Raw genomic sequence first — 27,629 nt, forward strand, 5'->3', positions numbered from 1 at the left:
TTCTCCAACCTTCTCATCCCTGGATTCAGTCTTCTCTCCATTCTTGGGCAAGATCTGAGGAAGGGTTCCCAGCAACTGCATACAGTGCATATCTTACCAGTTTAATGATCATCACGGAGAGATGGTGCCTCTTTCCCTATAATTGCAGCAAAACCCTCAGGGCTAATGCTCACTGGCAAGCTAAGCTTACCTGTAAATTCCTTTCTCTCTGATTGGTCAAACATGAGGTACATCAGGGACAGGGGTCAGCTTGAGCATGGACAGCCACTCAGGGAGGGCTAGTGTCCCAGGGAAAACTCTGGCGATTGTCAGGTGTTATTAGAGGAAAGTGGCCAGGTGTCAGGCAGGCATACACAGCATTTGCCCCCAGTGCGTGTGACACAGGGCTCTCACAAGACCCAAAAGAGACACCGAGCACATGTGAACAGTGATGTCAACGTTGATGTCTGACTAGTGGTGCAACTTTGTTCCCTGGAAGCTCTTGATTCATACTTTCTGAAGGAGAGGCTGAATATGTTTAAGCAAAGGAGAAAATGTTTCTTTTGGGCTCCCAGGCAGTCGTGATTCATTCTTTTCATCTGACTCAGAATATAGTGTAATTAAGCCAGGCAGGTGATGAATATCACAAAAGCACTGCTGGGTCTTAGCATCCTTATGAACAAGAGGTTTCCACTATAAAACATCCCCTTGGGCTCTTTGGGTCAGGGAAACAGGTTTATAAATCCATTAGATCAATAAAAGTGTGTGCCCAAAACTGTACTATGAAAAATCCATGGAGAACAAAAGAAATTGCTGCGAATGAAATGCACATTGAAACGTACATATATTTTCAATATTTTTGTCCAGAGTTTCTCCTATTTCCTCTTTTTTTTCTACTGGAATAGAATTTCTTTATGGACAGTGTCTGTATCATTTGGAGATCTTAAATTACTTTGGAGAGCATTCAGTTGCATTTAGGAATGGATTTGAATTTCTATCATATAAGAATAAAGCCCCATTTGGCAAGAGTGATGCCAAGAAATCTGAGGGGTCTCACAGAACAGTGAGCTCCACACTCTGATCACACACTCAGTTCAGTAAAAAACTTTTGGCATGCCCTTGCAACACATGTATACTTATGAATAAATCATACTTTCGTATTAGGTATGACACTGTGTGCTCTATGAAACATGTAAAATAGACACTATAACTGGTGTGAGAGAGAATAAAGATAGAAATCCCTACCTTTTCTTCCTCCATCTTGAAGGACAGTCTGGAATTGGCTCATGTGGCTGGAGGCTTTACAAGTCCAAAATCTGAGGGGGTGGGGGGTGGGGAGATCGACAGGTTAGAGACCTAAGGGAGACCTGCAAAGCCCAGAGGCAGAGTGCTGACAGAACTACCTATTGCTCAGGGGAGGTCAGTCTTTGTTCTAGCCAGCCCTTCAGCTGATTTGGTGAGGCCCACCCACATGTGGAGGATGATCTGCTTTACTTACAGTCCACTGATTTAAGTATTAATCACATCCAAAAACACCTACACTGAAACATCCAGAATAATGTTTGACCAAACATCTTGCACTGTGGCTCGGCCAAATTGACACAAAATTAACCATCATGACTCCCGTGAAAAATGTTCAGTTCTAGCAGATAATTACAGATCATATGGAGCCCACTGATTGGTATTTCATGTGCAAGGGAGATACTAAGGAATTAGAAGGTGTTGGGTTGAATAAACGTGAGGCTCTTTGGCTCAAAATACAAGAAGCATGGGCAAGAATAGAATAGAACATGGTACACTGTCTCAAGAGAGCAAGTTGGCACATGTATCCTCTATTCCAATACGTGTATCCATTAACCCATAGATGTCAGACCTGGGAATTCCATTCAAAGATGCTCAGTACAGTGTTATTTATGAGATAAAAAAAAAGAGGCCATCTGTAAAGGGAGTGATTTGATAAATTATGGTATATCTTTTAATGGAATATTCTAAAGTTCAAAAAAAAGAGCAAGAAACACTGATGTAGGGGTTCCTGGGTGGCTCAGTTGGTTGAGCATCTTCACGAAGCCCAAGTGATCTCAGGGTCCTGGATCGAGCCCTGCATCATGCTCCCTGCTCAGCAGGGACCCTGCTTCCCCCTCTGCCGCTCCCCCTGCTTGTACTCTGTCGCCCTCGCTCTGTTAAATAAATAAATAAGGTATTTTTTAAAAAACACTGATGTAAAAACTTCTTCATCATAATTATTAAGTGACTATACGTATATACATATATAAATATATATACCCTTTACATGATATATGATTATTTCCTGTATTCAATTAATGAAATATATATGTAGGATTATTTGTCATGGAAATTTCCAGAAAGAGCCACAAGAAACTGCTATCAGCAGTTCACTCTAAGATACTCACTTTTCACCTCAGACCTGCTTCAAGTATTTTCCATAACTTGCATATAGATGGCTTTTTAATTTCTTTTAATGGCAGAGATTTCAGTTTGTACATAAAGTGAAGCAATGTTTGTCAGCTGTGAGGTGTATGCTGGCAATATTCTCTAAATAAATCTCTAAAGAGCCCCGTCATGTGGCTGCGGGGGGTGATGGGGAGACCCTCAAACTGCAGGGCTGGCCAGCCAGGCAATCTCTGTAAAATAGGTGGAGAAGATGACAGAGCAGCCAAGGACTTGCCCTTGAGAGCACGGCGGGGCAGGAGGCCACCTGCAGGGTGTCACCAACTGGCCCACTGATGCCAGGAATCTGCGTGCATCCAGGGCTCAGCCAGGGCTTGGAACGCTGAGCTGGGCGTGCGGTGATGGAAATGCCTCTATCCTAAGAGCTTCATTGGCATCAGGGCATTGAACACTGACAACAATACACAGAGCTGGAGCTCTTGTTCTCCTACCTTACAGATGAGGAGACTGAGGCAAAAGTCAACAAATGAATGAATGAATGAGTGAACAAATGAATGAATGAGTGGATGAAGCTACCCCAGGGTGGATCCATCTAACATAACTCTGGGGAAGACAAGCACGTATACTCCAGAGTTGGTCTCGGATGCTTGTAGGTGAGGCAGCCAAACCCTCAGGCCATCAGAGAATTGGCTCCGGCTCCCGAGCAATCTGAGCATGGGACCCACAGGGTCCTCGGAGCCCACACGTGGACCCAAGGTTCATGACCCCTCTTCTGAGGACGGGGTGGGGGGCTGCTTCCCAGATCTAAGATTCCAGGATTCTATGATAAGTCATGACATCCCTGACCCTTTGAAGTATATAAGCTTAAACCTCACAAACACACACACACACACACACACACACACACACACACACACAAAAAAAATTAAAATCATTCTGTATGAACCGTCCAGTGTCCATTTCACAAAAAAAAGTGCATCTGGAACAATAAACTACTGCTTGGTGCAAAGTAGGGTGTTTTTGTTATCTGGCACTTGGGAGTATTGCCAGTTGTATAGTCAGGGTGACCACGTGATTCTTTGTCCAAATGTGGACACTTTGGGCATGAAAGGAGCATCGTCAATACTTACGATGAGGCAAGAGCCGCCTCCTGGTCATGCCCCAGGCCAGCCGGGACTTCTCATGTCAGGCACAATGAATTTGTATCAAATCACGTCTGTTTGTGGCAAGCGGGCAGTGGCTGCTATTCCAGGAGCCCCGGGGCAGAGAAGGGCCACCTGATCATCCGCCCCTCCATCCCAGCAGCGCTTTGGCTAATTCCTGTCCCTGCACTTTTGAACCTGCAGTGCATTTCCTGTGTGCATACACAGTGTAGTTTTGTGCCTGGCCTTGGGTGGCCTGAGGCCAGAGAACAGCTCGGCTCCAGACTAGTGGTCAATACCCATCAACAGGCACTCTGCTCTCTTTTTTGCCTCTCACCTTCTTTCCAGTCCTGGCCCTGGGCTCTCCATAAGGTCCTCCTAACCCCCTGGCACTCTCTGCTGTTTACCAGATCAAAGCTCAGAGATCCCAAGGGGTGGCCACAGTGAAGGTCACTGAAGGCACCCACCCCTCAGCCAGACTGAACATCATCCAGGATGCTGGGGCGGGCATGAGTTGAAATTTAACCATCTAGATCAGGGGGTTGGGTGAGTTTCTACAAAAAGAGGTGAGCCAAGCCAAGCATGGTCAGCCCCATCAAAGTGAGAGCAGATAGCCAGAAAATCACCCTCTTTTTATTGGGATCTGTGGGGAACATATCCAAGATGTTAAGGACCCCGGGGTTGGGCAAGAGCCTTTGGAAGTCCACTGGTTTCTCCACCTCTTCCAAGCAGACATGGGGGACCCTCCACAGTCATCTGCTAAGGCTGGAGCGATGGTGCTCACAAGGTCCCTGTGCACAGAGACCTCGGAATGATGCCTGTAAGTAGACCTTCAGTTTTTCCCAGATGCGGCTTGACTCTTGGCTGATTCTGTAGTGTCTTCCAAAATGGGAGGCAGTCAGACCAGAGTGCTTGGGTTCAGGTTTCCACTTGTCTCTTTTCCCGTGGATGATCTTGAGCATTCTGTGGGTGACCTTGAACAATTCCTTTAACCTCAGTTCCATGGGGCCATCAAGAGGGGGAGATCCTCAGAAGAAGGTAAGTAGCAAGTGCCCCCCAAGATGAGCTGCTCTTAGGAACCTGCAGCCTGGCTGCAAGACTCCTCCAACAGAGAATATATTCAGCAAACATGCAATAAATAGATGATCCGACCAACTCCGTCCAAAGACTGCCCCAGGTCAGCCAGTCACACTGTGGCAGCACCCATCCTCAGCGCCCTGTGACCTTGGACTCATGCCTCTCTCTTTCCGAGTCTCAGATTTCTCCTCTGTCGAAAAAGAAAAAAGACTGGCTGATAAGGCCACTCCTGGTTTTCATTTCTGAAGTATCTGCACTTTCCAGGTTTGGGTGGTGGAAAGAGCATGGGCTTCAGAACCAGTGGCTCCTGAGTGTGGGCACTTGGGACAAGTGACTTGTCAGAGGTGAGAGCGGGGCCAGCGGCTTTACCTCCCTGAGCCTCAGTCTCTTCATCTGTAAAGAGAAGGACTAGATGTCGCACGGGGTCACATGGAGATGGAATGGCATGTATAGAAAGCCGGCTCTCAATGAACATTATGGACTCTGAGAGCAGGTCCCCAGACATGCTGACAACAGCATCACCCCCAGGAGCCTGCTAGAAATGCAAATCCTTGTGCCCTACCCTAGACCCACCTGCAAATTTCAAAGCACACAGTCACTCAGAAAGGCCCTCCCATCTGTACCCCCTCCTGCCCCAGGTCCCAGAGGCCATGCTACATCGAGCTGAGCTCTCAGCCTTCTGACACATTCCTCCGTGCACAGAGAATGTGTCTACACATTCACAAGACTCTTCAAGAAATAAAAAGTGACCCCACTGATACATGTTGGTCTACATCTTGGCTTTCTCTACTCTCAACTGGGGATCTGGGGATATCCTTGTAAGTGTCCTCGGCACCTATCCCCTCTTTTATACTTGGTGCGACCGTGAAGAGCATCAGACCCCCTAGACTGGGATCCTGGCCTTACCACTATGGGGCTGTGTGCCCTTTGGCACGTATCTTAACCTCTCTGAGACCCAGTCTCATCGCCTATAGCAGGTGGGTAATCACAGTACTTATCCTACAAAGCTGTTGGAAGTAGAAATGAGGTCAGGGATGGAAAAGCTGAGAACAGCGCCTGGCACCTTGCAGACAACTGCCACGTGCTAATTGTTGTTATTATCACCTCGGGCCACCATGTGGGTGTCTCTGTATTTAACCATTGCCCTGTTGGAGAACATCAGGTGGTATCCAATTTTTGAATATTACCAACCACATTCTCACACATCCTCACACACGTGTATGGGACCGAGCAACATTCTGTGCTGGGCGCCTAAATCAGTTCCCGCCGCCATCTCCCAGCTACGTTCAGGGAAGCCAAGGGCTCTGCAGTTCCTTCAGAGCTCCATGACACACAGAGCTCCATGACACACATCTCTATCTGCCAAACAGGGAAGGCTGGAGCTTCCTGAAACATCGATGCCTCCAGGTTAGTGTTTTGTTTATTGGTGTCCAGCAGTGCATTTCCCTTGGGGGAAAAAGAAATTTTGTTCCTAAATACAATGCACCCCCTTAGCCCTCGGGGATCTGTTCCAGGACCCCCAGCAGGTGCAGGAAAGCATAGATGGTGTCAAACTTTATACCAACTGTTTTCTCGTATTCACACATACCTAAAACTAGTTTGGTTTATAAATCCAGCACCGGAAGAGATTGACAGCACAACTTACACAAAATAGAGCAATTGTAACACAGACTGTAGTAATGTTATGTCACTGTGGCCTGTGTCTCAAAATATCTTAGTGTTCACCTTTCTGGCACTGATGTGAGATGATAAAATGCCCACATGTTGAGATGAAGCGAGGTGAATGGGGTGACCTAGTGTTGGGGTGACCTAGCGTTAGGCTGTCAGTGACTGGACAGTGACCCAACAGTGTGGCAGGAGGAAGATCACCTGCTTCAGGTCTGCGGTGGACCACCAGCCACAGAAAGTACAGATAGTGACCCTTTGGGGAAGCAGGGCCTTCTGTGTCTCTGGAAATCACTGCGGCTTGGCCTAGAGAGACAGGCCACGATGCTTGAGGAGGCTCCAAAATCATCCTGGTCAGGTGTTCTTCGGCCATGCTCCAGGACATGCAGGGGCTCCCTGCCACCAGTGATGTGCGTCTCTTCTTAAGCCTGTGATTGGTAGCAGCCACCCTGGCAGCTGGCTGCTGGCCATGGCAGGAGCATTTACACCATGGCAATGGCAGACGCCACCTGTGGGGACGTGCTATTCCTCGAGAGAGCTGGTTGTTGCACCACTGTGTGTCCCTGGACAGTCCCATGGGTGCTTCTCTCTTGTGCATCTGCCAGGAGGCTTGGCTCAGCCCGGCCACAAGGTGGCCCCGGGTCTGCCCAACATGGCTCTCATCCTCCCCTGCATTTGGGCCAGTACCTGACCCACAGAAGGAGCCTTAAGTATGTGTTGAGTGATCAACAAGAGGATACTATTGATTTGGTTAAGTTAATTTAATATCTCCTGGATACGTGTACGTGATCACTTTTATCACTTCCCCCAGAGACCTGAGATGGTTGAGGCATAGACTTTGTGGCACAGAGGCATCACTGTGGAGGTCCGCAGCCCCCATGAGCAAGCGTGGGAAGCCTTTTCAGGATTCGAGCAGCCTCTCCTCACTGCATGCAGTGATGAACAACATGCTTTTACTCAGGGGCAGAGACTATGTTCAAGGCTGTTGGCAGCCCCTTGGCGCAGCTCAACACATGTAGCCTAACATATGCCCTCCTCCACACCACGCACCTCTGTGTTGGGGGCCGAGGTCAGCCTCCGCATAAGACCAGAGCCACCTCCATGACATCCAGTGGCTCCTGAGTTCTGTGTCCACGTCAGGCCCTGTTCCATCCCAGTTCCCCACAGTGAGGCTGGAGGCTGGGGGTTTGTGAAGCTGTACCATGTGTTAAAAGTCACTTTGCATCAGATGTGGTCATGACCTGTGCCAGCTCAGTGGGGCTTTGCGGGAGGACAGACCCACAAGACCCAGAGCTTCTGGTACAACATTGATTTAGAGCAGAAGGAGCTGGGACAGAGGACATGCAGCCCCGAGTTTGTTGTCATCCATGCATCCATCATGAGAAAGAGGCAGCAGGAGTGCAGGATGTGCCTGCAGAGCACAATGAGGCATCATTTTGGGGTATGGGAAGGGCCCTGCATGACAGGTGGCAGCATCTGTGCCCAGTGGGCGGATGCTAGTCGGGAGCCTACAGTCAGTCTGTGCGCTATCTTGTCGGGTCTTGGCCAACCTGGCTTTGCTGCACATCGTATTCTTATGTTTACTGATGCAGCAGCTAGGGGTGGGCGGGGAGAAGAAACGAACCTGCCCCGTAGCTCAGAGAGTGAGGAGGGAGCATGAACACGTCTTCCCTGTGTGGACTATCTGGCTCCACTTTAACATCAAGAAACGTCACGTGAGAATCTGTATTCTTATCACCTCTTGGAAGATGTCAAGATCCCATAAGAGCGCTTACACTCCCTCCATATGTGTCTCCCCGCTGCCCCCCCCAGCCCTGAGGCAAGAGTCATGTGGCTACGTGGCCTGAGCATCCCTAGTCTGCACCCCAGGTCTGGAGGGACACGGCCAAGCCCGATATCCCAGAATAGCCCCCCACTTCCCTGATCCCCAGAGAGCCTGGGCTCTCCCTGGTGGGTGTTTCTCGCCCACCATTCGCCCAGGTGGTCACCTCCCCATTGTGCACAGTGGGCGCCCCTTCACCCAATGCTCTGGCTCCTGGCTCTGCCCGCCCCCCCAGCTCACCCTCAGATCCATGTATCACTTATCTTTCCTTAATGGTCCCACATATGAAATGTTCTCTAACAACACATCCACTTTACTAGGGAAGCCAGACACACCAGTGTAATGGTGGCATCTCAGGCCTTGGGCGGCCGATGGCAGAAGGGTTGGGGGGGGCGGTCCTCATCCTGGGTCTAAAAGGAACAAAGAGAAACAAAACCCTGCCAGGCCGGGAGGCAGCCCAAGGAGCAGGAACCTTAAGGAAAGGGCAGGTAGCCACTCTGGCTTAATTTTCTGGCCCCTGGAGTGGTTTCTCCTTCCTCTTTGTGGGAGAGGCTGAAGGAGGAGGTGTGCATTGGCCTCAGCATCAGGTGCATGTGAGGCACGGGGGAGAGGTCCCAAGCTGCCCCACACCACCGGTCCTGCCGCCCACTGGCCTCCTCACCTGCAGCCGCATCATCCACAGAAACCACGCTGCCCAGCTTCAGCTTCCCATCCTGACCCTGGAGCCCAGTGGGATGCAGCCTGGTGGGGGGCAGGCGGCACAGGCTTCCTGTGACCACGCCGTGATAATGACTGTGGATCAAAACCAGATCAGATGGCGCCAGAAAGTCGGTGTTGGGGGACGCTCCAGAGGGGAGATGGAGCAAGGGCCCCGCCTGCATGGACAGATCTGCTGGGCGGCCTGGGGCCCCAGGCTCCAGGTGGGGCTGTCTCCAGGAGGGCTGTCTCCTCTGGGGGCTCATTTGCGAGGGTCGCTGCCTCCCCATGAGGTGCCAATACCAGGTCAGTGAAGGCCTCCTCTTCCCTCTCTGCCCCAGCGCACCCACTCTGGAAGGGCCTGGCCTCTGTGCCGGGGGGTACCCGGCAGTCCCCCATCAACATCCGCTGGAGGGACAGTGTCTACGACCCGCGGCTGAAGCCTCTCCAAGTGTCCTACGCCGCGGCCAGCTGCCTGCATGTCTGGAATACCGGCTACTTCTTCCAGGTGGAATTCGACGACTCCACTGAGGGGTCAGGTGAGCCTGGGCCGGGCACAGCCTGAGAGTGGGCTATGGGGCGAGCAGAGAAGGGGCCAGGGCTTTACTGACACACAGTGTTCAGGGGGCAGGGAGGTGCCACTGAGTTGAAGGATGATAATACCCACCACCGACATTTGCACAGCTTTACTGGATATTCCAAGGGCTGGAGGCGGGTACCTGGTTTCCTTCGGACTGTGTTGCCTGCACCGTTTCCCTTTGCAGATCTGCTGGTGTCATTTCACTGTAATAAATCTTAGCCACACGTACGGCTGTGCACTGAGTCTTGCAAGTCCTCCCAGGGAATCTTGGAGCCTGGGGACCTCCGACCCAGCCCCCAGTGCCAGGTCCTTTCTGGGCCAGCCCTCAGCCCATCCCCTTCGTACACCCAGTTGTCTTACTCTCTCACCCGCTGCTCCGCGAGGATGCCCTGCAAGGATGCAAACCCCACGAGGCCAGGACCATTATTTTACACTGAGCATCACAGGTGGTTAGTCAATTGATGGATGAAAATCAATGAAACGTTAAAAGAGCAAAGGAGTCTCCGTTTCTTCCCCTGGGAGTGGAGAGCAAGACGCCCATCTCAAAGGCTGTTAGGAAGAAGTGAGACCACCCCAGGGAAGCGCCCTGCATCCCACAGCATCACCTGGATCAGTTCCCAACATGGGGTGCTGACCCGGAGCCCACCTTTCTATGTTGTCAACAACAGGACACTGGAACAGGAACTCGCGTTCAGCCTTGCTCTTGTGCCCGTCACTGGGGCAGATGCAGAGTCTCTGAACACACGCTGCAGGGCTTTCAATCTGCTTCTCCCGTCCAGGGAAGGTCCACCCAGCCCTGCATCTTGGCTTTGTCAACATGACCCTGACACCCATGCTTGCACGTCCGCCCATCAAAACTGCACTGTCCTAGTGGACACTCGGTGTCCCCCAGCCTGGAAGACATCTGAGCAGGTGCAGCGCCCACTTCGGGCACCCTGAACCACATGCAGGCCACGTACCAGCCTTCTTGGAGTCCAGGGAGAGGCTGGATGGTGAGCAGAGACCCAGCCACAAGCGCCCTGCCTTGGATGGATGGGAACGACAGCGGGGTAGAGGCTTCTCCCTGTGCCAGGCCCTGCAAAGCACTTCTCAGACAGCAGGGCTCACTATTCCAGGGGACTCTCCCCTTGTCCCACAGGTAAAAAGGAGCCACCTTTCCTGAGCAGCTGCCTACGTGCCCAGAGCTGCTCATAGCTGCTCCAGGTTGGTCTTCACAGAGACCCTCAGGGATGCTGCTCACACAGGGCTCACTGAGCGCCAGGGACCAGAGCGCCAGCTCTAGCAGACGTTTGCACAGAGGAACTTCTTTGAGGGATAAAAGAGCACAACTGCATACCCAGATCCTGGAAAGTGCAAGGACCAGCCCAGTGCAGGGATACACATACTTATTTACTCAATGTGCCTGCCAACTTTTCTTCTGCCCTTGTTGGTCTGTTCCAAATTCAAATTCCCAAGGAGCAAACTAAAATTAGGTTTTCAGGTTTGATGTGGTTTGTATCATTTTTTAGAATTTTATGCAGCAATTTTATAAGATTGAATAAAAAAATAATAGCTCCTGGGGCACCTGGATGGCTCCATAGTCCAGTTGAGCATCCGACTCTTGATTTCAGCCCAGGTCATGATTTCAGGGTCATGAGTGAGTTCCAGCCTATAGGAGAGCTTGCCAGCTCCATGTTTAGGGGAGAGCGGAGAGTGTGGAGCATGCAGGGGATGCTCCCTCCCCTCTGTTCCTCCCCCACCCCCCAGACACACACTCTCTCTCCCCCTCCCTCTCTCAAAAAAAATTATACTTCCTGAACTTTTATTTTTTTTATTTATTTTTTATTTTTTTTTATTTTTTTGTTTTTTTTACTTCCTGAACTTTTAATTGCTTAGTTAATAGTTATTGAATATATAATAATTTTGAAAAAAGCAGATATGGTTGGGGATGAGTTACCATAGAATTCATGCTCCTCCCATAGGATTATTATGTGTCATTATGGGTCTTACTGATAACTATGTAATGGATTTATTTTCCCTTAAGTTATAAAATATGGAAATCTTTGAATTTTACTTTGGACTTCTGTATTGTGTATTGTTGAGATACATTTGACAGAATAATCGACATTCCCGGGGAATGGGTCTGGGGCTGAGCATGGCATTCATCCCATCCTCCATCAGGGGAGCCCCTGGAATGCTGACCAACGTCCATGCTCTGGGCACTGGTGGTCACGGGACATGGTGATGCTGTTGCTAGAAGGTGGGAGGTTCTCGGGACAGACAAGTGAACACCATCTTTAAAAGGTACCTCCATCTCGTGAATAACAGCACAGCACCAAACAGATACCATCGAGAGGCTCGGCGTCCTCCCTCCACTCAAGGATAGACCAAGACTGGGAGAAGCAGCTCACTCAAGGTCAAGTGGCAGCATGTGAAGGGTCAGGTTCAAGCCCGGTTTCTGCCATGGAAAGCTCCCATCGTGTCACCACATCCACCCTTTACCACCAGCCCCTTCTCCTATCTACACTTTGTTCGCAATAACTTGAGCCATCCTGGCAACAATTGTGTGAGATGGGTGTTAGCTCCCATTTTACCAATTAAGGAAAATGACAACGGGATTCTCTGCCCTCTAAAGAAGGAAATTTTAGGAGCGTGAACTTACTCTGGAAAAAATCTGCACCCAATATCTGCAGAGACCAGGTGTGAAGCCTTAGGCGCTGACCCTGCATAAAGGGAGGAATGCACTAGCTAGCACATGGGGAGAAAGTTCTGGGCTTATGGTCAGGTCCCCAGAGAGCCAGCAAGCTGCTTGGGGTAGTAGCCAAGCCCATGTCCGGTGAGCGCACCCCAGCGGAAGAGCCAGGGGACAGTGGGATCAGCCTGGGACACCCATCCCTAACCCACCAGCAAGAAGCCCACACCCAACTTTCCTGACAGGTGGAGCAGAGACATATCTGTGGTGCTTCCAGGGTGAAATAGCTGCTGTCATGTTTGCAAGGGCATCTTAGAACATGTGTGTCTTGGACTCTAGATGTTTCCATATCCCATGGGGGCTCAATGTCAGATCTGCAGGTCATAGTTATCCCTAGAATCACAGAGCAAAGCCTCCTTTTGGTTAAGAATTTCAGCCTCTTGAATTTTTACCCAAAGTATAGCTCATAGAATTGGGCATGGCCAGTCCAAGCAGCCCCCTCTGCTTCAGTGACCGGTCCAGGGGTAGGCATGCAACTGCAGTCAGACCACTGAGAGCAGGCATTCTCCTGGGACACATTGGAAAATAATCCCTTCCTGTCTGTGTTGCGCCGTAGTCAGCTACAAGCCTGGGCCCCTGGTCTTCAGGGAAGAGCAGAGCCAAGAGGTGGAGAAAAATTAAGGCCTGAAGCCATTGTTGGAGCCTCTAAATGCAGCTGTGCCTAAGGCCAAACCGTCCCTGGATCAATAAATCTCACTTTTTAGCCTTCATCAGTTTGATTAATGATTCCATCCCCTGTTTACAAGAGCCCTAGAACAGAAGACCAAAAACAGTGGCTGAGTTGAGAGAGAAGTAGAAAGGATGCACCTGGAGGATTGGCAGCCTCGTCCTTGTGCTTTCTGCCCAAAGGCAATAAATAGGGCTGGGTCTGGGAGGCCCAGGATGGAGGGGACACTGCGCCTGACCCCCAGAGGTGGAACCTCGGAGCGCGGTTCTGGAAGACTCCAGGTCTGTCCTCCAGGAAGCCAAGCCCACGGGAGCCTGGCCCTTCCAAGACTGGCTAGTAGACGACTGGTAAATATCAGGAAACTGGCCTCCAAGGACTTGGGAGAGGGACAGGAAGCCACTTGTAGCATTTGCCACTTTCCCTGGTGTAAATACTCCCACACAGCCGGCGTCAGTCTCCCAACACCATCACAGATCCCCAGGGACACGTTCTCTGTACTGGGTAAGACTTCTCTCTGACTTGCGTGTGGCAGAGGCTCAGCTCAAGCTGGCTTAAGCAAAGAAGAGGGTGAGATCCTGAGAAGTCCTGAGTGTGGCTGGGTCAGGTAGTGGAGGAGCCACCGAAGGAATGGAAGGAGACAAACACAAAGCAGGGGATCTGGATCCTCCCTGTGGGCTCTGCTTGCCCCTGCTGGAATCATCCTGGGCTGGCAAATCCCAAATGGGAGCAAAGTTGGGGCCTGCTGCTCTGGTTCACTGTCCTGATCAAGTGGCTCAGACAGACAGCGCCTCTGCCCCGACAATGGAAGCTCGGGCCTCAGAGCGGATCCACAAACCACAGCGTGGCCCCGGCAGCCCATCATGGTGACTGGGGACAAGCCCGCCCTGGAGCAAAGTGCCTGCCCAGAAGTGAGGGTGGTCGGGGCTGGGAGGCACACTCAGCGCTTTCGCCACCAGGCCTGAGGTGCACGCTGCTGACCCCGGGTTGACCGCGGCCCACCCCGGACACAAGTGGCTTTCAGAGTTCAAGACTTTTGCGCCCTGCTGCAGCCAGGCCTCTGTGTTGACCCGGTCCCGACCCCCACTTTTTGGCTTCTCCACCACCTTCTCAATCTGGTTCAAAGAGACCCGCCCCCAGCCCCGCCCAGCCACAGACCGAAAGAATTATCTGGGTGTCTCTCCCTGGCCATATAAATTACTAGATAATTCCCCCAGTGGCTCTCGTCCACACAGGCCAATCTGGTTTTACTTTACTTGTCATTCTCCCAAAACCCCAGTTTCCTCTCTCCCTCTCTCCTATCCGACTTCACACACCCCAAGCCTCCAACCCCAGCTCGATTCCCAACCTCTCACTCTGTTTCCACATCTCCTGTCTTCATGCACCTCCACTGGAAATTGGGGACCGCCAGGAGCAAAGGAAATTAAAAACGCAGCTCAGCAATGGAGCAAGCAAAACACATTTGCAGTAAGAAATTGAGAATAAGGAGACACACCCATAACCCCAAAAAACCCCTGGATAGCCAGCAGCCAAGGCCGCGCCTCATGAGCAAGAAGGGAAGTGAGCGAGGAGGGTACACAGGGTAGACTACAGAATCTGGGATCACACAGGTCAGGTTACTCCGACAGGTGACTGCCAGGAACTCAGAGCGAAACAGGAGGCCGAGGACATTTTCCATCAGCGTGGAAGCTTCCAGCAGTTTTTCCAGCGGGCGAGGGATACGAGTACTCAGAGATTAGAGCCAGCCAGCCAGCGATGATGAATAACAGAGGTGGAGACAGTGGGGCATTCCAAGGAATTCGAGAAAGTGGTGCTGAAGGCCAGGGAAGAGGGGGCTGGCGCAGGGGCAGGAGGGAGAGAGCTTCCTAGGAGGAAACTATGGAAAGGCAGCCTCCACCATCAGACTCCCCTCCCTGCGCACACACCATCTCCCCCGGGAAGCCCCATCGCCCCAGCCCGGCAGGGTGCTCCTCCTGGAAGGGGTGACAGGCCCACCTGCACTTGGAGGCTGCCAGGAGGTCCCGTTTCAGGAGGCACGTGTTCCATGGCCCTGATCCTGCCCTGCCGCTGGACCTGCTGGGCAAATCAGCATGCTGGGTGGGGTGCAGGTTTTATCTTATTCGATCCTCACAACTACCCCACGAAACAGAAGAATCTCCCACTCTGGGAAAGGAGACACCCTTATCAGCCCAGCGTTGTTTCCAAACCCTGTGCCCCGCTCACCATCCACAGAAAAAGAGCCAGTGCTCTGTAGCCCTGTAGGTGTACAGCCTGATGCCAGGGAGCCAAGGGGCCCTGCTGCCCTGCCCCTGACCCCATCCACCTGTGTAGGGGAATGCAGAGGGCAGACCGCCTCTGTCCTGCATGCTGGACCCATCTCCTGGTCTCCTGTGGGGTCAGGACCCTGCACTGCACCTCTGCACCCAGGGGCTGCTCCACTGGAGGTCCCGGGAGAGTACTGCATGGGGATGAGGGTCCCACTCTGGGGGAGACAGGGAGAGGGAGGGGAGAGAGAAAGCAGGAGGGGGAACGGAGGGGAGGGAAGGGAGAGAGAAGGAGGGGGAGAGGGAAAAAGGGTGTGAAGCCTGTCATCAGCTCTAGCAAGTCACCTAAACTCTCTGACCCTCGGTCTCCTCCTCTGTAAGGGGAAGATGTGACCCTGGGTCAGGGGATGTAAAGAGGGCGCTGGGAGGCTGAGCACCCTGAGCTAACACTTGGATGACAGCTTTGCCCAGTTTTAGCAAAAAAAGAAAAAAAAAAAAAACGGTCTCAGGGAGGCCTGGTCATGCGCGCTTCTAAAATCCTCCACTAGGGGCCGCCGGGGTCGGTGAAGGATCTCAAGATGGCTGGGCGAAAACTTGCTCTAAAAACCATTGACTGGGTAGCTTTTGGGGAGATCATACCCCGAAACCAGAAGGCCATTGCCAACTCCCTGAAATCCTGGAATGAGATGCCTACCTCCAGGTTGGCTACTCTTCCTGAGAAACCACCTGCTATCGACTGGGCTTACTACAAGGCCAATGTGGCAAAGGCTGGCTTGGTAGATGACTTTGAGAAGAAGTTTAATGCCCTGGAGGTTCCTGTGCCAGAGGATAAATACACTGTCCAGGTGGATGCTGAGGAAAAAGAAGATGTGAAAAGCTGTGCTGAGTTTTTGTCCCTCTCAAAGGCCAGGATTGAAGAATATGAAAAAGAGCTGGAGAAGATGAAGAACATAATTCCATTTGATCAGATGACTATTGAGGACCTGAATGAAGTCTTCCCAGAAACCAAATTAGACAAGAAGAAGTATCCCTATTGGCCTCACAAGCCAATTGAAAATTTATAAACTTGAGTTGAGGAGAAAGCAGCCCCGGCCCTCATATTGTAAACATTGGACATTAAAAATAATGATACGGTGTTGTGTGTCTCGAGGCTCCTTTGCAGTTGAGATAATTACAACTCTGAGATGCCCTCACTAGAAGTGGACTTTTTGTTAAAATGGAAAGATGAGCCTACAGGTATGTGCTGGTGTAGTTACCTAATGGTTAGGGTATGTAGGAGCCAGTTAGCCCTCAGGGCTGCTTATATCTTAACAACAATAGGGCTGATGACAGTGCATTTCGCTGAACTATGTTAAAAAGGAATCCTCTACTCTCTTGAGCTTCCTCTTTGCTTTCAAACCACTGGTTTCTAAGCACTGCTTCCTTGTACTTGTCTCTAAGTAAGTCACAACACAAGGACAGACAGATGGTCCAACTTGCAGATGTAACAGCAGGGTGAGTGGCAAGCAGGGATCTCCTTTTCTGTGCTTCAGTTCCTCAGCATAAATGTGGTATGAAAGGACATTTTGTTGCAGAGTTAAAACATTACAGTTTTGTATTCGAACATTGAAAAAATAAATAAAAAATAAAAAAAATAAAATCCTCCACTAGAGGGAGCAGGGTGGCCAGAGAGGCCGCCACAGGCCTGGCCAGGAGGACTCCTGATGGAGGAGGACTCTGCACGTTTGCGTGGCCCACTCAAATGGCTGAGGGAGAAAAGGTGGGGACTGCAGATGAGAAGGCTCCTCCTGACCTGTGAGCAGCCCCCTGGACGGTCACTCACTCGCAGGGACAGTACTGGACAGCTGAGGCGTCGGGCACTAAGGCCGCAGGTGCACTCGCGCTCCCTCCCACGTCTAAGCGAGTTCTAAGTCACTTGTAAAGTGGGGCCAATGACAGCTGGTCACCACCCCAAACGCCAAGAGGTGCCGAGGAGGGCTGGTTGCTGCGAGCCCAAGTCCATGGGCGTTCAGCCCGTGACCAGCACCCAGTGCACCCAGCAGGAGCTCAGTCCATGCTTGCCCCTGCCGTGGAGGCAGACTTGCAGACCAGCATGATGGTGAAGTCTGCAGGGTCACTTCCATCGGACTGGGGAGGGGGGGCCTTCAGGTGCCAGCCCACATGGAACTCCCGAAAGAATCTACAGGCTCCCTCCTGGAAAGGTAGGCTGGAAGTGGGGCCCGGGGATGGGTCACGGACACGGCAGCAGGAACAGCCCTGCCATTTCTCTGTCCACTCAGGACCCACATCCCAGGGCATCCTTCCACCTGCCACGTTAGGCCGGGTGCCTGCAGGGAGGCGTGAACCACTACTTCCTCTGAGCTTCCGTGCTGGGGGATGAGGGGGCTCTAGGAAGGGGGTTCCGTGCAGTCATGAAGAGGCCTGCGGCGGCTACGCTGGCTGACTGCTGACCGATGTCCGCCTTGACTGCGGGGAGAGAATGTGATCATCACCCTGTTGTCCCAGGGCAGTTCTTTTCTACCACAAATCTGTAAATGGTCAGTCCAGTTTCTATAACTGTATCTCTCCACCTTCGTTCCTGATTTCTGCTGACTCTTCCCCCAGGTCCCAGGCATGGGCATTCTGGGGGCAGAGGCATTAATGTGGAGGTGAGGTGGATGTGTGGCTCTCCGGGCCTATCCCTGGCCCCTCAGTGGGAATAAAATCCCCCGCCTGGAAAGATCCTCTGCCCAGGAGGCCCCCAAACCCACAGCCACCCCCCTGCCTACTCGTCCACTCCTCCTCCTTCCTCTGAGACCCTAATCCCAGGCTCCCACCCCACCCTACCAGCCAGTGTCCCTGTGATAACTCCCCCTGTGATGCTGCTGCTCAGAGACACACAGTCATCTACACGGTGCTAGGGCAGGCCTCCTTTCTCCTCCTCCTCCTCCTCCTCCTCCTCCTCCTCCAGCCCCTCCTCCCTCCTTGCATCTCTCCAGATGGCCTGATCCTTGGGGGGACTGGACCGAGTGCCCAGGGGCCCAGGGGAGCTCCCGGGCTAGGAGGTAAGACTGAGCCCCATCTGGTCCAGCACTGCCTCCACCACCCCCATGGGTCCATCAGGGCCTCTCCCTTAGTGTCGAAAATGGTCCACGTGACCAGGGTCGACTTAGAAATGGGAGGTGGATCGCCTGAGGGCCCTCGGAAGACGCCGCCACATGGTGACGCCCAGCATGGTAGCCGTCCTCCCTGTCTCGGGCGCCTTCCTTCTGAGGGCTACCCAGGAATGAATCACTCTGCTCCATCGAGGATCTGCAGGATCACAGCTTGTGCTGCTTTCCCGGCAAGTTTTAGGAGGCTCTCTGTGCCTGAGACGCACTCCCTGCTCACAAGCAGATCGCAAGTCGGGACACACAGGGAGGGAAAGCAGAAGGTAACTGACATTGGGGTGAATGCCAGCCTGGTGTCCATGCCCCCACCTCCCAGCCCCACTCGTCCTGCTGGCACCCCAGTCTGCAACCCTGCGTGGCCTTGGGAGCATCAAAGGAAGAAGGGCCCACTAAGCACAGTGTGTAGAACACGGTAGGCTTGTCAAGGTGGAGGAGGGTCTGCGGGAGGAGGAGGACGCGAGACCATCTGGGGTGGGGACAGGCCCATGGGGAGTGGGGAAGAAGAGGAGAGATTGGAAGGAGCGGTGGTCGAGGCCTTGGGAGGATGAATCTGAGGACCTCTGCAGGAGACACTGGTGGACTCACACTCAGGAGAGCCTGCCACAGACAGCGTTATTCCTCGGGGCTTTTAGTGTAGGCCTTGCACATGGAAAAACCTCAGCGGGCAACGCACTTCTCTGGCCTCCCTGTCCTAGCCGTGCCCAGGTCCCGGGTGCTCCTTGGTGGCAGAGCTGTCCCAGAGGGGTGCCACGGCCTCACACGGCGTTTCCTCCCTGCGCACCTGCCCACAAGTGGGCTTTGGGGTCAGGCCGGGGCTGCTGAGGGTGGCATGGGGTGAGCCTCATGTGACACATTCATTTTTAAAGACGAGGATATTTGGTCTGTTGACCAAGGCTCCGCTGCTTGGCCATGGCTGGCACCTGCGCCTTTTTGCCCTGCATGAACCCCTCGGACTTTCCATCTGTGGCATCGTGGTGGCCTGCTCGCCCTGCCTCCAGGCCTCTATGTTCAGTGGCTTTCTGCCTAGAACCATCTTTCTCTCCATCCACAGGGCGGAAGCCCCCCTCCTCAGGGAGGCCCCCGTGGCACTCAGTGTGGGTCCCGAAGAGCACCCCCTCCATGCCCCCGTGACACCCCCTGCTCACGCTCACCACCTGTGCGCTGCCTTGCCCGTCCCTCTGAGTCCACGCTCCCAGAGGGCAGGACTGCATCGGTCTCATTCTCTCTCCACCCCCAATGCTTAGGTGAAAGTGTGGCACATTCTAGGAGCTCACTGCATGTACCTGCAGAGTGAGTGAATGATTTTTCCTCTTTGACGCTATGTGGTCGGCCGCGCCCCTTCTGCAGACACTTTCTTCAGCTGTGTCTGTTCACACAGGTCCTGCCCTGGCTGTGGTATCGGCAGCTTCGGGTCTCTGCAGATCTCTGCTTTGATGATGTTGACGATGATGACGGTGATCATTTTAGTAAGGACGAGAACCAGTAATAGTAACAGAAATCGCAATCACTAGGGGGCCGTTCTGCATCCCAGGGGCTGTGCCAGGGAGTGTTTTGTAAGCGTGGCTGTATTTGACCCTCACCGTGTTCTGAAGACAAACGTGTCGTCGTCTTGAGATGAAGAGCTAAAAGGGCCCATGCAAAGCTAAGCTACATGGAATCAATGAGTCTGAATCCACCTGGCTTTCAAACTGAAGCTGACGTGGGATGATCTTAGAGCATAACTACCAGGGAGTGGGTGCACGTGTGGGAGAGGAGGGTGGCCTGGGCTGCTGGAGCACTGAGAGTGCGCTGACCATCAACTGAGGCCCTGGCGTTCCTGGGAGAATGAGAGAGAGCTTCCTGGTGCAGGGAGCACATGCAAACCCTTTGTCCTTGTGTGTCACAGCTTCAGGATGTTCATCAGCTCCCAGGGTGGCCCCAAGAACAGGCTGGAGACTTGGCTGCGCTGTGCTATTTGCAGTTTTAACTAATTAGAGCATCTCAAACTTCTCATGTATTTATTTTAAGCCTTAAAACCACCATGCCTGCCAAAAGCCTGCTCCATCTTGGTGAAAGCACTGAACTCACAAATAGATGGCCGTTAACAGTGGCTGTTGTAAGTCCAGACACAGTGGTATCGGGCACAGCACCTTTCAGCGTGGAGTCAGCCTCCTCGGCCTATCTGGAGGGTCTGGCCGTGGCTCGGGCACGTCCCCAGTTATGCTTCGATGCGCCGGCTCAGGGAGACAGCCAGCTGAGACACTTGCAGGAGCCCTCCTCGGCGGGTTGGGGCCTGGTCTGCCAAAGGCCCCCTTCTACCAAATCAGACTTGCCTTTTTAAATCGTTTTGAAAGAGGATTACACTGATGCTGCACTGTCATTATGACAAGTCACCCTGAGATTATCTTATCCCGGGGCCGCAGCCGCGAGTGGAGTTCCTACCTGTCCCGGGGAGAAGGCTGCCCAAGTCTGGCTGGAACTGCTGCACAAGCCCACGGCCTGGATCTTCAAGCAGGTCTAGGGTGGGGTTGCCAGCTGACCTAGGGCATTCCCAAATGTAGACGTTGTGCTTTCTGACCTGCTCTTGCACTCTTCCTGGGCTGCACTTAAAGGCTGAAAGGGAGACCACCAAACAGCTCAATTCTGAGCGTCTGCACCACTGACCTGCCCCACAGCACTGTTCCAGCCCAGCCCAGGCTATAAACTATCCTCCTTCCTCCTCATTTAGCCTCCTAGGAAGCTCACGTTTTGCTGATCTCCTTGTTTGTGTTTGCGTATGCCAAGGCTAGTCAGGTGCAGCAGCCTTCTGGGGGAGGGGAGTGGTGTTAGGAGCTCCCGTGGTCCCCAGCCCAGGATAACATTGTTTGTTTACAGAGGACCAGATGTCAGCGTGAAGGAGATATGAGTCCTGGAGGGCCCCACTGAGGTGGGCCAGAGCCCCAGGGTTCCAAAGGATGGGCTTCCATTCTTCATTCTCTCATGGAAGCAGATAGGCAGGAGTCTGGCTGGCCAGAGGCTGCTTCGTGAGCATGGATGGGGCTGTGTCCGTGGGCTCCAGTCCGGTGCAGAGGGTGACCTTGAAAAGGTCTTGTGACCTTGAAGCTCTACACCTGCAAAGGTAGGAGTAGTGGACGTGCCCACAAGCCCCTCCCATCCCAGCAGGTTCCCATCCCTGGCTCTGTTGTTGGCCACACCAGTAATAAAATAAATGCCTTTATACAAGGGCATTTTTGGCAGGGCTCTAGCAAGCATCCAGCTAGGGATGCATTTATGCTTCATACAGTTGGTATCATTCTTTTGGAGACCTTACCTACATAGAATTCTAAGGTGCTTGAGCAGGAAGGGAGCACAAGAACATTATAGCCGGTGATTTTTTTTTTTTAATAGATGAAGGGGCAGAGTCCTTGATAGTTTACATGAGGTAGAGTCACCAGCATCATCATGGTCATGACAGCCCTCCACCAGGCACCTCTGTTTATCCCACCAACACTCCCTACACAGGTGGGGAGATGGAGGCTCAGAGAGGCCGAGCAGCTCGCTCAGGGTCACACAGCTAGTTCGAGCCAGAGGTAAGCTGCAAATCCAAGGTCCACTCGTTGTTCCTGCCTCCTGGCGCTCTCATTCTAGAAAAGATGATGTTGGCCTGCGTGGGTGAGCACGCTGCCATCTCTGCCTTGGTGCCCAGGGCACCTCCTGCAGGAAAGTTGCTCAGACAAGCTGTGCACTCACCCCTTGGGCTTACCTCTTGATCACTAATGAGTGCATTTTGGTGGCACCAGGTCTCTGGTTGGCCAGTGTTACAAAGCCCCTTAGAATCATGGATACAAGCTGCCAGGTGGGAGGGAGCACAAAGATTTCCACTACCTGGGTTCATGGTCCTGTAATTTCCTGAGATTGTGTTTTCTGCTTGAAAGGATAAAGTGGAAAAGGCGTGGGTTTTGGTGTCAGATCTGGGTTTAAATCCTAGCTGCCCTTGCTGGGATTACCAGTAACCTGCCCAACCCCTCCTGGTAAGTCACAATGCAATGCAAAACTACAAAGGTCAGTGGGCTCAAGGATCATCTCCTCTCCAGGGAAAAAAATCATCCCCCTTTGTCATTTTAGCCACAGAAAATCTCCATTAAAGCCTTGTAATTGGAACTCCCTGGAGGTTCTCTTCTCTATCCTGCTTTCCCATCTGCGAGCATCTCCTGGCCCCTCACAGATTGAGGCTTTGTGACTTAACAATGCTTTTATATGCTTCTCTCTGTGTATTTTTAAAAATTGAGATATAAATGGGCAGCCTGGGTGGCTCAGCGGTTTAGCACCGTCTTCAGTCCAGGGTGTGGTCCTGGAGACCCAGGATCGAGTCCCATGTCGGGCTCCCTGCATGGAGCCTACTTCTCCCTCTGCCTGTGTCTGTGCCTCCCTCTCTCTCTCTCTCTGTGTGTGTGTGTGTCTCTCTCATGAATAAATAAATAAAATCTTTTAAAAAATGGAGATATAATTCATGAGTGTGTGCTCAGGGAAGTTGATTACCCCCATAAAACCATCGGAGTCTAGAGAACCTAGTGAGGTCTAGACCAACCACACTCATTTCCAAGTGAAGAAAGGCGGCGAGAGAGGAGCTCTGTGAGCTGGTCGAGCTCAGAATTGTGAACTAAATTTGTTTCCTATTTTACCATTCAGCACTTTCTGCTCCTTATACTTTTTATGGCAAATCCAGAACAGAGAATACTACCAGCCAGTAGCCTCTGATGTTGTCAATAGCATCCATCACACCGAGGAGTCCGTGTGGACTTGGCCACCCTGGGATCTCCGGGAGTAGGAGGGTGCCTCCAGACCTGCCCCCCAGCCCAGCAGCAGCGTGCTCACTTCAGTTCCAAGCAAGATGCATGAGAGTTACCGTTCTATCTGTAGCAATGTGGATGGAGATCTGTTAGCAAAGTGCAGCTGGAGATAGGCTGGCCTGTGTGCATGCGATTCTCAGCCTTTGCCCTGGACTTGCCCAGATCGCCACGGTTCAGAGTCAGAGCCCCCGTGACGGACGCTCCTGTCCGCTAACAGTGCTGGAGGAGGCCATGCTGGGTACTTAGGGTCACTTAGAAGAGATTCCACCAATCAAACCTGGTCATACAGTGAGATGACACCGAGCAGGGGCTGCACACAGGGCAGCACCCCTGGAGAAGGTAGGGTGTTGTTTCTCAGAATTTGTTTGTGTGAACGTCTCACTCATTACATACTAGTTCGTGAAATTCTTTGATGGTATAATTTAAGCTGCCACTTTTTCATTCAAAAGACATCATTTTATTATTTTTTAAAAGATTTTATTTATTCATGACAGAGAGGCAGAGATACAGGCAGAGGGAGAAGCAGACCCATGCAGGGAGCCCAGGATCACGCCCTGAGCCAAAGGCAGACACTCAACCACTGAGCCACCCAAGCGTCCTGAGGACATCATTTTTTTAAATTAAAGTCTGGAAGCCTCTAGGACCAGCATTCATCTCAGAAAGTTTTCTTTGCCTTCCTGCTGCACGGAAGAGGATGAGGTCCCTGTCGCCACCTGGTGGCCACACTGATCCCTGCAGTGGCTCTGGCCACTGGGACCTGCTGATGGGGACAGAGGTGGACAAAGGACAGGGTCCCACCTCTCACGGGGCCCACCTTGCAGTTTGTCATCTCAGCAGGGTGTCAATCTCTCAAGAGGGAAACTGTGTGACCTCAGGGTAGACAGATGCTGTCACAGCAAAACCCAGTCCAACAAATAGACTAACAACCCAGTTCCGCTGGTTTTGTTTTCCAGGAATCAGTGGTGGCCCCTTGGACAACCACTACAGGCTAAAGCAGTTCCACTTCCACTGGGGAGCGGCGAATGCGTGGGGCTCAGAGCACACAGTGGATGACCGTGCGTACCCGGCAGAGGTTGGTAGATGCCATCCCAGCAGCAAATGTGTGGGATCTTGCTACACCCCGGGCCCGCCTGTAGGGCGACTGGCCAGCCGGCTGCCCAGAAAAGGAGCATTCCAGGGGGTGGCTGGAAGGCAAATCCGGTTCCAAGGTGGGGCCCCTGAAGAAAGCAGCCAGCCTGCAGATGGGGCCTGGGGCCCGGCTATCTATTTCTGTGTGACCCACAGGGACAGCGGGTAGGGGATTCCAGGGGAGTCATGCATAGTGGGGAGACGCCGTGCCACCCTCACTGGTCCCCAGTGCCCATGGCTGGGAGCACTGGGGCTAACTGGCAGTCAGGCGCCACATGGAGTGTACGTGGACCCTGCACCCTAGGCAGAGTCCTCACGGTGCTGGCACCAGCAGCTGCATGGGAAGGTCTTGCTGACCATGAGAGGTTGGGGGGCTTTCTGGACTCTGTTGGTATGGACGTGGGGCTTGGGCGCCACTCAGAAAGGCCTCTAGCACAGCTCATGCCTGCAGAAGGACGCATGTGCCAACTCCCCGGCCCCTTCTCGGGTCTGGGCCAAGCTCAGCATCGACAGAATCAGGTGCCCCCGTCACACAGAACCCAAGCCAGGCCCGTGGCCCTGCCTCCCCTGCTTCCTTACCTTGTCCTCTGCCCCTTATTTAAATCCTCGTCAGCTGGCCAGTCCTGATGCCGAGGTTGGGCTCGGGAAAACGCAAGGAGGGACATGAAATGGGGACATAGATGAGGTTCAAAGGAGGGAGGCAGAAATAGGGGAAAAATGCAATTTGGGCATCGTGCTCACATTAAAAATGGTGCTTTGTTTATCTGAAATTCCAACGTAACTGAGCGTCCCATAGCAGGCCTGGCAGCCCTGCTCCGGGGTCTCTCATACACACGAACTATCCAGCCGCCGATTCCTATTTTACACCGTGAAGCCCCCTTCCCTCCCGCGGGAGGTGCCGAGGCCCCCACTTTCTGCGGCTCTCGCTCCCCCTGGGCAGGCAGCACCGCTCGGCTGCACCTCCATCCAGCGAAACCACGCAGTGGGCGGCCCGGCCAGGGGAGGAGGAGCCGCCGCCGTCCTTGGGGCATCGTGCGGACAAACCTGAGTCCTTTTTCCTCTCTTTCAGCTGCATTTAGTTCACTGGAATTCTGTGAAATACCAAAATTACAAAGAAGCCATCATGGGGGAGAACGGTGTGGCCGTGATAGGGGTGTTTCTACAGGTAGTCTTGCTTAGGCACGACTCCCCCAGGGAAGCGGGTGAACCGTGTCTGCAGGGTGCGGGGTGTGGGGTGCAGGGCGCGGGACATGGGGCGCAGGGCATGGGGCACGCTCGCCATCCTGCCGGCCGCCTTTTCCAACGGGCCTTTCTCGTCTATGCTGGGCAGCTGGGGGCCCATCATGAGGGGCTGCAGAAGCTGGTGGAAGTCTTGCCGGAAATAAAGCACAAGGTAAGCTGTGTAGCTTGAAGTTGAAGCACCTTTACTTATATTAATGACTCGTTTGCAAGGATAAGAGACCAATGGGGTGGAAGGGTATGGCTGAGGGGGCCTGAGTCCAGTTCAGGAACGGGTCTCCCTGTGGCTCACTCTCTGATGACCATGGGTCCCTGCTCCCCGTGGACCCCTCCCTCCCTAGTATAGTGGGTGTGCCAGACTCCATCCAAGTTTCCCAACATTCAGCCACTCGGGCAGCATCCTGAAGGTTTTGGCCACCTGTCACTGGTTGCTATCAGTCCCCTAGTAATTTTCCTTACACTGATCAGCTTTAAAAAATCCTTAGCCTGGACCCAGGCAACAACATCCACCAGAGATGATGCTTGTTTTAAAACTGACTGCAATAAACACCTAACTACCTTTAGGGGTGTCCACCCCCACGCTACCTGGCATGCTGCTGGAGCAGGGTCTCAGGGTCCCCCATCCCAGGAGAACAGAGAAGCTGAGGGCAGGGGGAAAGGCCTGCCAGCCTGTGAATGCACCCGCAGCGAGGGGATCATCGCTCAGCTCCCTTTGTGCACCTTGCTGCTTTGAGCTCGGCTCAAAAAGACGAGGACACCAAAGTAGGTTTTCTCCAACATCAGCCAAGAGAAGACTTTGATGGACAAATGGAAATTCCAAAGAAATGTAGTTTATTTGTTCAGTACCAAACAAAAGAGTTCCAGGACTCGAGGAGGCCTGGGGGTCCCTGGACATGGGAACCTGTCCCAACAATGGCCAGAGCGGCTCCAGATGAAAGCAGGGGCCTGCCCTTCCTTTGCTGCTCCACAGGGTCTGTTTGATGTGTGCCGTGTGCTCGCTTGATGTTGACCTTGAGGTTGGCCCCATGGGACCAGGACCACCTCACCCGCCACTGTCCCATCCGCCAGCGCAGGAACTCCTCAGGGTCAAGGTGCTGGGAGCATCCTCTTCCTTGCTGGTCCGCAGCCAGAGTAAACCCAGGATGTTTTCCCTGTGTGCACCCACCTCCCACGTGGCATGGCCTCCACCTCTTGGTGGGAAGGGAAGGACCTGGCCGTGAGGTGCTGTTTACTCTGGGGTCTGTTTTCCTCCAGCAGAAGCTCTGGAGCACGTCTGGGTAGCCCAGGGCCACCTGGGAGAGCCACGCGGGAGGGACTGTCAGCGAGGGTGGCGGAGGAGGCTGCCTGGGGCTCGCTGCTGCTCCTGACGCTCCTCTCTGGCCTCAGATTCCTAACCTGGAAAACAAGAGCGAGAGCCTAGGAGACGAAAGGCCCAGCCCTGCAGAGCAGGTGTCTGTGCCTCACAGGTTGGGAGGTGTGACCCAGTGGCCCCAATCTGTGCCTCATGCGGGTGCCCTCAACCTCTGGAGCCATTCTTTAAATGTGCCATGTCAGACACCATCTCCGTGGCCTACAGTTCTGTGGGTTTGACAATGCATAGTCGTGGATCCTCCCAAAACTTTAGTTGATGGAAACTGGTGGTGCATGCATCCAGCCACCCCTCCACATGGCTGCGGCCTTGACCCCACTCCTGCAGCCTCAGGGAAGGAGGGACAGCTGGCTTTAGGGTGGAGAGGCTTCCCGCAGCATCTGGGTTCTGCCGCTAGTCACGTGGCTTTGGGCCAGTCTCTTGTATCTAACCTACTTTCCTCTTCAATAAATAGAAATTCCTCTCGCAGGTGGATCTGGAGAACTTCATGGTAACAGCCTCGGATGGTATCGGGCACATCAGCCCCTCCCGGGCTGCAGTCTCAGGGACCAGGGGGGCACTGGTGCTCCCACTGGTGCTCCTTGCATTTTGTCCCAAGTGGGTGCATGACCCGCCTCCTCCAAGAATTCACTAGATCACAAGAGGTGGCGTTTCCAGCCATGGGAGGGAACAGGAGCTCCAACTTCCACCACTCAGGTGAACCTTGAAGGCACGACCCCGAAGGACATGCCACATCCCGTGGGATTCTGTGTAGGCAAAGCAGAGGAGACAGAAAGCAGGTCGGGGGTGGGGGGGCGGGGGAGGCTGGGCAGCAGGGTGGCTTAAAGAGCCATTCCGGGGGCTCTCTGCGAGGTGCTGAGTCCCTGAAACGGACGGTGTGGGCAGCGGCGGGCACCCATCTGTGCCT

General features: G+C 53.1%; 2 protein-coding genes across 7 annotated transcripts in view; both read left to right on the forward strand.

The window, feature by feature from the left end:
• Nucleotides 1–4,120: 4,120 nt before the first annotated feature.
• Nucleotides 4,121–27,629, forward strand: part of CA5A (carbonic anhydrase 5A) — a 33,998-nt gene continuing 10,489 nt past the window's right edge. For all 6 annotated transcript variants that reach the window (XM_041772112.1, XM_041772110.1, XM_041772108.1 and 3 more), the window contains exons 1-5: nt 4,121–4,350; nt 9,132–9,329; nt 23,940–24,058; nt 25,184–25,279; nt 25,445–25,507. In XM_041772112.1, coding sequence (XP_041628046.1) covers nt 4,194–4,350; nt 9,132–9,329; nt 23,940–24,058; nt 25,184–25,279; nt 25,445–25,507 — 633 coding nt within the window. In that variant the 5' untranslated portion in view covers nt 4,121–4,193. The remainder of the gene's footprint in view (nt 4,351–9,131; nt 9,330–23,939; nt 24,059–25,183; nt 25,280–25,444; nt 25,508–27,629) is intronic.
• LOC121500417 (ATP synthase subunit d, mitochondrial) lies at nt 15,385–16,164 on the forward strand. The gene has a single exon (XM_041772114.1). The coding sequence runs from the start codon at nt 15,608–15,610 to the stop codon at nt 16,091–16,093; it is 486 nt and encodes a 161-aa protein (XP_041628048.1). The 5' UTR covers nt 15,385–15,607; the 3' UTR covers nt 16,094–16,164.

The sequence above is a fragment of the Vulpes lagopus genome, chromosome 10 (genome assembly GCF_018345385.1).
Source record: "Vulpes lagopus strain Blue_001 chromosome 10, ASM1834538v1, whole genome shotgun sequence".
In the NCBI taxonomy this organism is placed as follows: domain Eukaryota; kingdom Metazoa; phylum Chordata; class Mammalia; order Carnivora; family Canidae; genus Vulpes; species Vulpes lagopus.